This window comes from Leucopleurus acutus (assembly GCF_964270905.1).
Source record: "Leucopleurus acutus genome assembly, chromosome: 9".
NCBI lineage: Eukaryota > Metazoa > Chordata > Mammalia > Artiodactyla > Delphinidae > Leucopleurus > Leucopleurus acutus.
In genome coordinates, this window is record NC_139144.1 from 22,675,957 (window position 1) to 22,689,066 (window position 13,110).

At 37.3% G+C, this 13,110-nt stretch overlaps 1 protein-coding gene across 1 annotated transcript in view; it reads left to right on the top strand.

Moving 5' to 3' along the window:
* RELN (reelin) overlaps positions 1 to 13,110 on the top strand; it is a 511,249-nt gene that overhangs the window by 353,651 nt on the left and 144,488 nt on the right. The window contains exon 20 of the mRNA XM_082846929.1: positions 719 to 955. Within this exon, the coding sequence (XP_082703055.1) occupies positions 719 to 955 (237 nt within the window). The remainder of the gene's footprint in view (positions 1 to 718; positions 956 to 13,110) is intronic.

Sequence of the window (13,110 nt, forward strand, 5' to 3'; positions counted from 1 at the left end):
CTAGTCACCTGTCTTAGGGAGTTTTTCTTTGCTCACTAGGAAGAAGATTCAGTCGCTTCAGTGTACGTTTACTGCAAACACCTCTCCTGGTGTATAATTGTACACTGATGGAGATAAATGTTCCATTTGCCATTTGTTTCACATCGCACCTTGTGTACGGATTTGAGCAGCATGGTACTATGATTTATGGAGCTTTCAAGCAGATGTCATTGCAGTGGCAATTAATATATAGTTCTTGCTGCTGTGTACAATGATTGCTCCTGGAAATTAGATATTATTCTTAATTTTCTTCCCCATTTGTCAGATACAGGTTTACTGTCATAGCCACCATGACACAGCAAGTGACCTCGCACACTATGCTGAACTCCTGGGAATGAGGAAGTGCCATGGTTCCAACCAGCCCAAAAGTATAATGTGTGTAACAAGCTGCCCAAGATCCTTTACCAGACTTAGGCAAATCCTGCCACATTGACAACTATGTTTTATTGAGTTAGCTTTTCTGAGAGCAGCTGAGTGCAAGCAAAGTCACAGTTTTAGATGTGTTGAGAAGACTTTGTTGGAGTCAGACAGGAAATTGGAAATCTCAAGAATGTTTGTCATAGTGGGAGAATTATTTTTTTCAAATATTATACTGTAGGAAAAAAAGATCCTGCTATAAATGTTTGTATTTTAAGATAATCAAAGTAATCTGAATTTTTACTTCTATTTTCTTCTTTAGAATAATCTCTGTAGAATTACCAGATGATGCAAGACAGTTTGGAATTCAGTTCAGATGGTGGCAACCATATCATTCTTCCCAGGGAGAGGATGTATGGGCTATTGATGAGATTATCATGACATCTGTACTTTTCAATAGCATTAGTCTTGACTTTACCAATCTTGTGGAGGTCACTCAATCTCTGGGATTCTACCTTGGAAATGTTCAGCCATACTGTGGCCACGACTGGACCCTTTGGTAAGAATTTCATCTTTGTTCTTGTGGTTATTGTTACAATTTGCATTAAGGATTGAAACCCAAAGATGATCTTCCAGTCCATCCAGCACTTAGTCGTTTGTTGACAAATATTAGCTGAACATGAACCATTTGAAAAGTCACTGTTATGTCTATAAGTAAGTTATCTTGGGAAAGAAGACTAAAAACAAAACACTGATAGATTTAAATAAATATAAAATTTCACTATATTTATTCATCTCAAATTTTCATTTTCCCACCATTACATATAAAAACCCTCTTCAAGAAGTGTTAATAACTAAAGTGACTAACGTATTCTCCCTTCATGGAGGTCCATCATGATCATAGTGAAAAGTGAAATCACTCTAATGACTACTTTAAAAAAATTTCTCATCACATGTTTTATTTTCATGCTGTCTTACATAAAGTCCAAGAAGTTTCTCCAACCCAAAGATATTCTTTTTAGTCCATTTTATCAAGCAATATTGGACCAGTGACTTGTATAGTTAATGTCAGTGGGGTTTCAAGAGTGTGGGATTTCCTAGTCAAGATACCTTTCATTCTTAGATTTTTTTTCTCCCTATCATCATATGCAAACTTAATTATACATTAAGCAGTAAATAAATAACTTAAGACTATGATTAGTACTTCAAGAACATCAGTAGGATGACACAATAGTGATTACCTAGTTAGGAGGTGGCAACTTTAGATAGAGACGAGGAGGCTGTGTTTGGGTAGTTCAGAGAGTGGATACAACACATTCCACTAATTGGAAAGTAAAAGAGCAGGAAGTTCCAGGCACATGAAGATCTGAAGGAAGAGCGTACGTACAACTACAGGAAACTCTGTGGTGCAAAGACTCCCAAAGCATTAGTGACCATGACATGTTCAAAAACCAGGAAGAAGGCCAATGGTGCTGGAGCCCAGGTAATGAGGGAGTGAATGTCAGAAATAGAAGCCAAGAGATATGCAGAAGCCAGATCAGATAGGACTTTCTAGGCATAGAGATCCTAGGTTAAGTCTCAGGTCTGTATAATTTCAAAACTCACAACCTTCACCACTGTGCAAACTGCCCCTCTTTGGGTTCCTTTAGAACTTTAAACATGATTGAGGAATAATTTTCTAAGAGTCTTTTACTTTCTATTGAGTCATGGTCAGACCAATTTAATTTCTCCAGATGAATCTTGCCAAAAGCTATTCACTGCAATTGTCTCCCGAGAACATATCATAAATTTGACCCATCAGTGACCTTATCATAATTAGAGGTAAATTTTACACACCATTGCACATAAAATTACCTTTGATGGGAATTGTGCATGGACAGTCACATCTCACACACAGCAGGCTAAAATTCTAGCATCAAAATGACAGCTAATGGCATGGAAGTACAGCTGATCACTTTTGCTGCAAGCACTGTCAAACTAGATAGAATGAAATTTCTCTATGACAAAATATGAAAGGTTATATTGTGTGTTTTCTAGTTGATAGCCTCAGATGCTTATTTTTATGCATGCTGTTTCTTAGTCCTGGAGTCTTCAAAGAAAATAAAGGGGTGAAGCAAGTAAGATACAAAGATGTAAAGCAAAATGAGATTTCTTGGAATTTTATGGTTCTGCAATTTTAAATTGACCTAAATTAACAATAATCCAAATTGGTCATATACCGTAAACTATCCCCCAAGTTTGTGTAGCAGTTTTTCTTTCCAGCACTTTGAATACAACAAAGAATCATATCATGAATGCAAGTCCTGTATAATGTTTATTTTTTCGTAAATAGTTAACATCTGCTCAGATAAACTCCAAAGTTGCTGAGCATTTTAATTTTAACACTTGGGTTGAATACATGATAACAGCAGTTTAATTTCTGTGCTTTGCAAAACCCTAAGAACAATATCCTTTCACACAAGTCTGATGAATATTCTTAACCCACCACTGCTTTAATTGGTGGAGATACATTTACTCTGTGAAAGTACAATCACAATAATTATAGAAAACCATAAGAAAATATAAATAATTGTACAATCCCCATGGGCACCTTGAGCAGTGCCACAGGAGTTTTATTAACAACCACATGTGAGCAATCAAATTTGACTTCTCTGAAACGAAAAGGAGTTGTCTTGGCTATGAAACAACAGAGACTATACTCTGGTGGTGATAATGAGACTAGAGAAACACATTAACCGCTTTAATAAGGACATGAAAAATGCTCTCTGCTCATTAAAATGAAACAACATGGAAGATTTCAAACTATTCCCATTTTCTTAGCCAATGAATCAGAATAAAGCCCCATTTAATGACACCGTTTTCTCTCTGCTGCTGTTGAAGAATATATAGTCCAAGTTCCAAGTTCAGTGTGAACTCACTTTAGCGATGTTTTTCAGAAACACTTATTACGATACTGAAATTCAAATGATGATATTGACCAACTATTTATCATAACTACCTAGTCCTAAAAACAAGGTTTTTTTTAATGTAAAACCTTTGGAGCATGTTATTAAGTTAAAATTCTTTGAACATATTCAAATATGTGGCCTCTGCCATTCAATGACCTGTTTTTCTCAAGGGAAATTTTGAAATGTATACACGTTCTGTACAAATGACTGGTGTTAAATTAATTATTGTTGGCTTTTGCCAGCTGAGAGTTCATTTGGTTCTCATTTTCTAACTCATGGCTTTTCATGAGCATGGATTGTTGTTACTGAGAGTGTTCTCCAGGGAAAACTTGGACAATTGTTTTTTCATTAGAAGAACTACAGTCAATATGCTATAAATCACTTTACAATATGTCATCTTAGAGCACATTTTTCCATGGGGAAATGAATTGCCTTTAATTATTTGTAGTACTTTCCTTTCTTCCATACATAGTGTCTGAAATCAGAACCTCTGTCTGCTTTGTGTTCTAAAAATAGTCTTTAAAGCCTCTTCCATATATTTTAAGATCACTAAGGGAGTTATTTTAATTGAGATTTATTAAAGATTATTTGACTAATACTATTAGTGATAATACATAGGGACCTTTACATTCCTCTGTCTTATCTAGTAGACTAGCTAAGTATACAGGTGGAAAGGACATTGCTATCATATTATCTAGAGTTTTGGTTTCAAAATGTGTAAAACTATGAGGGTATGGTCATCATAGCATATTAGAATTGGCAGTTCGTTTTAGTAGAAGAGATAAGGAGTTTTCCAGACAGGCAAAGGCTAAAGGAGTTCACCACTAGATGGGCTTTACAAGAAATGTGATAAAGGACAGTCTTCAAGCTGAAACAGAAGGGCTCTAGTTAATAACAGGAACAGGTATAAAAGTGTAAATCTCACAGCTAAGGGTAAATATATAGTTAAATTCAAAATACTCTCATGTTGTAGTGGTAGTGAGTAAATCACTTATAAATCTAGTATGAAGGTTAAAAGACAAAAATAGTAAAAAAAAATAGCTGTAACTGTAATAATTTGTTAACAGATAGACAAGATAAAAAAGATGTAAATTATGACACCTAAAACATGAAACATGGTGGAGGGGGGTAAAAATACAGAGCTTTAGTGTGCATTTGACTTAAGTTGTTATCAGTTTAAAATAGACTGTTACAAATGTAAGATGTTTTATATAAACCTCATGGTATCCACAAAGTAAAAACTCAGAGTAGATACACAAAAGATAAAGAGAGGGCTTCACTGGTGAATTTTACTAGACATTCTAAGAATTAATACCAGTTCTTCTCAAAGTCCTCCAAAAAGTATAGAAGAGAGAGGAATACTTCGAAACCCATTTTACAAGGCCAGCATTACTCTGACACCAAAACTAAGCAAGGGTGTCATGAGAAAAGAAAATTACAGACCAAGATTCCTGATGAACATAGATACAAAAATCCTCAGCAACATACTAGCAAATCTAATTCAACAACACATTAAAAGAATATATACCATGATAAAGTGGGATTTATTCCTGGGACACAAGGGTAGTTTGACATGTGAAAATCAGTCAAGTGATATACCACATTAATAAAATGAAAGATAGAGAGAGATTGGTTCAAGATGGCTGAGTACAAGGACGTGTGCTCACTCCCTCATGCGAGAGCACCGGAATCACAACTAACTGAACAGTCATCGACAGTAAGACACTGGAACTCACCAAAAAAGATACCCCACATCCAAAGACAAAGGAGAAGCCACAATGAGATGGTAGGAGGGGGCGCAATCACAATAATATCAAATCCCATAGCTTCTAGGTGGGTGACTCACAAACTGGAGAACACTTATACCACAGAAGACCGCCCACTGGAGTGAAGGTTCTGAGCCCCATGTCAGGCTTCCCAACCTGGGGGTCTGGCAACAGGAGGAAGAATTCCTAGAGAATCAGACTTTGAACTAGTGGGATTTGATTGCAGGACTTTGACAAGACTGGGGAAACAGAGACTGCACTCTTGGAGGGCATGTGCAAAGTAGTGTGCGCATCAGGATGCAGGGGAAGGAGCAGTGACCCCATAGGAGACTGAACCAAACCTACCTGCTAGTGTTGGAGAGTCTCCTGCCAAGGCAGGGGGTGGCTGTGTCTCACTGTGAGATCAAGGACACTGGCAGCAGAAGTTCTGGGAAGTATTCCTTGGCATGAGCCCTCCCAGAGTCTGCCATTAGCCCCACCATATAGCCCAGGTAGGCTCCAGTGTTGGGTTGCCTCAGGCCAAGCAACCAACAGGGAAGCAACCCAGCCCCACCCATCAGCAGACAAGCGGATTAAAGTTTTACTGAGCTCTGCCCACCAGAGCAACAGCCAGCTCTACCCACCACCATTCCCTCCCATCAGGAAACTTGCACAAGCCTCTTAGGTAGCCTCATCCACCAGAGAGCACACAGCAGAAGCAAGAAGAACTACAATCCTGCAGCCTGTGGAACAAAACCCACATTCACAGAAAGATAGACAAGATGAAAAGGCAGAGGGCTATGTACCAGATGAAGGAACAAAATAAAACCCCAGAATAACAACTAAATGAAGTGGAGATAGGCAACCTTCCAGAAAAAGAATTCAGAATAATGATGGTGAAGATGATCCAGGACCTCGGAAAAACAATGGAGGCAAAGATTGAGAAGATGCAAGAAATGTTTAACAAAGACCTAGAAGAATTAAAGAACAAACAGACAGAGACGAACAATACAATAACTGAAATGAAAACTACACTAGAAGGAATCAGTCGCAGAATAACTAAGGCAGAAGAACGGATAAGTGACCTGGAAGACAGAATGGTGGAATTCACTGCTGGGCAACAGAATAAAGAAAAAAGAATAAAAAGAAATGAAGACAGCCTAAGAGACCTCTTAAACACAACAACATTCGCATTATAGGGGTCCCAGAAGGAGAAGAGAGAGAGAAAGGACCAGAGAAAATATTTGAAGAGATTATTGTCAAAAACTTGCCTGACATGGGAAAGGAAATAGCTACCCAAGTACAGGAAACACAGAGACTTCCATACAGGATAAATCCAAAGAGAAACACACCAAGACACATAGTAATCAATTTGGCAAAAACAAAAGAAAGAAAAAAATTTGAAACCAGAAAGGGAAAAATGATAAATAAAATACAAGGGAACTCCCATAGGGTTAACAGCTGATTTCTCAGCAGAAACTCTACAAGCCAGAAGGGAGGGCATGACATATTTAAAGTGATGAAAGGGAAGAACCTACAACCAAGATTCCTCTAGCCGGCAAGAATCTCATTCAGATTCAATGGAGAAATCAAAAGCTTTACAGAAAAGCAAAAGCTAAGAGAATTCAACACCACTAAACCAGCTCTACAACAAATGCTATAGGAAATTCTCTAAGTGGGAAACACAAGAGAAGAAAAGGACCTACAAAAACAAACCCGTAACAATTAAGAAAATGGTAATAGGAACATAGATAGCGATAATTACCTTAACATGAATGGATTAAATGCTCCAACCAAAAGACACAGGCTTGCTGAATGGATAAAAAAACAAGACCCATATATATGCTGTCTACAAGAGACCCACTTCAGACCTAGGGGCACATACAGACTGAAAGTGGATGGAAAAAGATATTCCATGCAAATGGAAATCAAAAGAAAGCTGGAGTAGCAATACTCATATCAGATAAAATAAACTTTAAAATAAAGAATGTTACAAGAGACAAGGAAGGAAACTGCATAATGATCAAAGGATCAATCCAAGAAGCAGATATAACAGTTATAAATATATATGCACCAACATAGGAGCAGCTCAGTACATAAAGCAACTGCTCACAATTATAAAAGAGGAAATCAACAGTAACACAATAATAGTGGGGAACTTTAACACCTCACTTAACCCAACAGACAGATCATCCAAACAGAAAATTAGTAAGGAAACACAAGCTTTAAGTGACACAATAGTCCAGATAGATTTAATTGATATTTATAGGACATTCCATCCAAAAACAGCAGATTACACTTTCTTCTCAAATGCACATGGAACATTCTCCCAGATAGATCACGTCTTGGATCACAAATCAAGCCTCAGTAAATTTAAGAAAATTGAAATCATATCAAGCATCTTTTCCAACCACAATGCTATGAGATTAGAAATCAATTACAGGGAAAAAAACTTTAAAAAAACACAAACACATGGAGGCTAAACAGTATGTTACTAAATAACCAAGAGATCACTGAAGAAATCAAAGAGGAAATGAGAAAATACCTGGAGAGAAATGACAACGAAAACACGACGATCCAAAACCTACAGGATGCAGCAAAAGCAGTTCTAAGAGGGAAGTTTATGGCAATACAAGCCTCCCTCAAGAAACAAGAAACATCTCAAATAAACAATCTAACCTTACACCTAAAGGAACTAGAGAAAGAAGAACAGACAAAACCAAAGTTAGTAGAAGGAAAGAAATCATGAACATCAGAGCAGAAATAAATGAAATAGAAACGAAGAAAACAATAGCAAAGATCAATAAAACTAGTAGCTGGTTCTTTGAGAAGATAAATAAAATTGATAAACATTTAGTCAGACTCATCAAGAAAAAGATGGAGAGGAATCAATAAAATTAGAATTGAAAAAGAAGTTACAATGGCCACCGCAGAAATGTGAAGCATCCTAAGAGACTACTACAAGCAACTCTATGCCAATAAAATGGACAACCTGGAAGAAATGGACAAATTCTTAGAAAGGTATAACCTCCCAAGACTGAACCAGGAAGAACTAGAATATATGAACAGACGAATCACAAGTAATGAAATTGAAACTGTGATTAAAAATCTTCCAACAGACAAAAGTCCAGGACCAGATAGCTTCACAGGTGAATTCTGTCAAACATTTAGAGAAGAGCTAACACCCATCCTTCTCAAACTCTTCCAAAATATTGCAGAGGAAGGAACACTCCCAAACTCATTCTATGAGGCCATCATCACCCTGATACCAAAACCAGACAAAGATACTAGAAAAAAGAAAAATACATACCAATATCTCTGATGGATACAGATGCAAAAATCCTCAACAAAATACAAACAGAAACCAACAACACATTAAAAGGTTCATACACCATAATCAAGTGGAATTATTTGCAAGGATGAAAGGATTCTTCAATATATGCAAATCAATCAATGTGACACACCATATTAACAAATTGAAGAATAAAAACCATATGATCATCTCAATAGATGCAGAAAAATCTTTTGACAAAATTCAACACCAATTTATGATAAAAACTCTCCAGAAAGTGAGCATAGAGGGAACCTACCTCAATATAATAAAGGCCATATATGACATGGGTTCACAGCAAATACCATTCTCAATGGTGAAAAACTGAAAGCATTTCCTCTAAGATCAGGAACAAGAGAAGGATGTCCACTCTCGCCACTCTTATTCCACATAGTTTTGGAAGTCCTAACCACGGCAATCAAGGAAGAAAAAGAAATTAAAGGAATACAAATTGGAAAAGAAGAAGTAAAACTATCACTGTTTGCAGATGACATGATACTATACATAGAGAATCCTAAAGATGCCACCAGAAAACTACTAGAGCTAATCAATGAATTTGATAAAGTTTCAGGATACAAAATTAATGCACAGAAATCTCTTGCATTCCTATACACTAATGATGAAAAATCTGAAAGAGAAATGAAGGAAACCCTCCCATTTACCATTGCAACAAAAAGAATAAAATACCTAGGAATAAACCTACCAAGGGAGACAAAAGACCTCTACTCAGAAAAGTATAAGACACTGATGAAAGAAATCAAAGATGACACAAACAGAGGGAGAGATATACCATGTTCTTGGATTGGAAGAATCAATATTGTGAAAATGACTATACTAGCCAAACCAATCTACAGATTCAATGCAATCCCTATCAAATTACCAGTGGCATTTTTTACAGAACTAGAACATAAAATCTTAAAATTTGTGTGGAGACACAAAAGACCCCGAATAGCCAAAGCAGTCTTGAGGGAAAAACACGGAGCTGGAGGAATAAGACTCCCTGTCTTCAGACTATACTACAAAGCTACAGTAATCAAGACAATATGGTACTGGCACAAAAACAGAAATATAGATCAATGGAACAAGATAGAAAGCCCAGAGATAAACCCACACACCTATGGTCAACTAATCTATGACAAAGGAGACAAGGATATACAATGGAGAAAAGACAGCCTCTTCAATAAGTGGTGCTGGGAAAACTGGACAGCTACATATGAAAGAACGAAATTAGAACACTCTGTAACACCATACACAAAAATAAACTCAAAATGGATTAGAGACCTAAATGTAGGACCAGACACGATAAAACTCTTAGAGGAAAACGTAGGAAGAACACTCTTTGACATAAATCACAGCAGATCTGTTTTGATCCACCTCCTAGAGTAATGGAAATAAAAACAAAAATAAACAAATAGGACCTAATGAAACTTAAAAGCTTTTGCAAAGCAAGGGAAACTATAAACAAGACCAAAAGGCAACCCTCAGAATGGGAGAAAATATTTGCAAATGAGTCAACAGACAAAGGATTAATCTCCAAAATATATAAACAGCTCATTCAGCTCAATATTAGAAAAACAAACAACCCAATCAAAAAATGGGCAGAAGACCTAAATAGGCATCTCTCCAAAGAAGACATACAGATGGCTACGAAGCACATGAAAAGCTGCTGAACATCACTAATTATTAAAGAAATGCAAATCAAAACTACAATGAGGTATCACCTCACACCAGTTAGAATGGGCATCATCAGAAAATCTACAAAGAACAAATGCTGGAGAGGGTGTGGAGAAAAGGGAACCCTCTTGCACTCTTGGTGGGAATGTAAATTGATACAGCCACTATGGAGAACAGTATGGAGGTTCCTTAAAAAACTAAAAATAGAATTACCATATGATCCAGCAATCCCACTACTGGGTATATACCCAGAGAAAACCATAATTCAAAGAGACACATGCACCCCAAAGTTCATTGCAGCACTATTTACAATAACCAGCTTATGGAAGCAACCTAAATGCCCATCGACAGACGAATGGATAAAGAAGATGTGGTGCATATATACAATGGAATATTACTCAGCCATAAAAAGGAACAAAATTGGGTCATTTGTAGAGATGTGGATGGATCTAGAGACTGTCATACAGAGTTAAGTAAGTCAGGAAGAGAAAAACAAATGTCGTATATTAATGCATATATGTGGAACCTAGAAAAATGGTACAGATGAACCAGTTTGCAGGGCAGAAATAGAGACACAGATGTAGAGAATAAACGTAGAAATTGAAGAAGACACAGAAAAATGGAAATATAATCAGTGCTCATGGATTGGAATGAGTAATATTGTTATAATGTCCATACTACCCAAAGTAACCTACAGATTCAGTGCAATCCCTATCAAAATTCCAGTGGCATTTTTCACAAAAATAGAAGAAACAATCCGAATAGTTGTATAAAAACCACAAAAGACCCTCAAATAGGCAACACAATCTTGAGAAAGAAGAATAAAGCAGGAGGCATCATACTCCCTGGTTTCAAACTATATTACAAAGCTATAGTAATCAAAACAGTATGGTATTGGCATAAAAACAAACATGTAGATCAATAGAGAACAGAAAAGAGAGCCCAGAAATAAACAAATCCATATATGATCAATTAATTTTTGACAAAAGAGCCAAGAATATACAATGGGGAAAGGACTCCCTTCAATAAATGGTGTTTGGAAAACTGAACAGCGAAACACTAAAGAAAACAACTGGACTACACAAAACCACATACAAAATGGATCAAAGACTTGAACATAAGACCTGAAGCCATAAAACTCGTAGAAGAAAACATAGGCAGTAAGCTCCTTTACATCGGTCTTGGCAATTATTTTTTTGCATTTGACACCAAAGCAAAGGCCGTGAAAGCAAAAAGTGGGACTATATTAAACTGAAAAGCTTATGCACAGCAAGGAAAACTGTCAACAAAATGGAAAGGGAACCTACAGTATGGGAGAAAATACTTACAAATCCTATATCTGATAAGGTGTTAATATCTAAAATATATAAAGAACTCAAACAACTCACTAACCAAAAAAAACCCCTAAACAATCTAATTTTAAAAATGGGCAGGGCTTCCCTGGTGGTCCAGTGGTTGAGAATCTGCCTGCCAATGCAGGGCACACGGGTTCGAGCCCTGGTCTGGGAAGATCCCACATGCCGCGGAGGAACTAGGCCCATGAGCCACAACTACTGAGCCTGTGCATCTGGAGCCTGTGCTCCGCAACAAGAGAGGCTGCAATAGTGAGAGACCTGCGCACCACAATGAAGAGTGGCCCCCGCCTGCCGCAACTAGAGAAAGCCCTCGCACAGGAACGAAGACCCAACACAGCCAAAAATAAATAAATTAATTAATTTTTTTTAAAAATGGGGGCTTCCCTGGTGGCGCAGTGGTTGACAGTCCACCTGCCGATGCAGGGGACACGGGTTCATGCCCCGGCCTGGGAAGATCCCACGTGCCGCGGAGCAGCTAGGCCCGTGAGCCATGGCCGCTGAGCCTGCGCGTCCGGAGCCTGTGCTCCGCAACGGGAGAGGCCACAACAGTGAGAGGCCCGGGTACCACAAAAAAAAAAAAAAAAAAAAATGGGCAAAGGATCTAAATAGACATTTTACCAAAGAAGACGTACAGATGACCAACAGGTATATGGAAAGATGCTCACCATCACTAATCATCAGGGAAATGCAAATCAAAACCACAATGAGATATCACCTCACACAAGTTAGAGTGGCTATTATCAAAAAAACAAGAAATAACAAGTATTGGCAAGGATGTGGCGAAAGGGGATCCTTGTGCACTGTTGGTGGGAATGTAAATTGGTGCAGCCATTATGGAAAACTTTATGGAGGTTCCTCAAAAAATTAAAAATACAATCCAGCAATTCTGCTTCTGAGTATGTGTCTGAAAGAAATGAAATCACTATCTTGAAAATATATTTGTTCCTCCCCCTCCATGTTTGTGGCAGCATTATTTACAATAGCCAAGACACGGAGATAACAAGAGCGTCCATCGATGTGTGAATGTATGATAAAGACAGTATGATACATACAATGGAGTATTTTCATCCATAAAAAAGAAGGAAATTCTACCATTTGTGACAATATGGATGGACTTTGAAAAAATACAAACTCATAGATGCAGAGAGAGATTGGTGGTTGCCAGAGGTGGGGGGTGGAAGATGGGCAAAATGGGTGAAGTGAGTCAAAAGGCACAAACTTTTCACTTACAAGATTAATAAGTTCTGGAGATGTAATGTACAGCATTATGACTGTAATTAACAGTACTGTATTTTATATTTGAAAGTTGCTAAGAGAGTAGATCTTAAAAGTTCTCATCACAAGAAAAAATTTTGTAACTGTGAGGTGATAGATGTTAGCTAAACTTATTGCAGTGATCATTTTGCAGCATATACATATATCAGATCGTTGTGTTGTATGCCTAATACAATGGCATATGGCAATTATATCTCAATAAAACTGGATTCAAAAAATGTATGTTCATATCTCATGGGGCATCTATAAACATGCACAACAAAAAAGAATTTGTATATTTTATGAGAAGCAAGAGTTGCCTGGGGGAAAATCCCAGACTAAAAGGATCCTAAAAGCCTGTTTATCTCATAATACAAATTAAACACAATTCACTTGCAGTAAAAGGT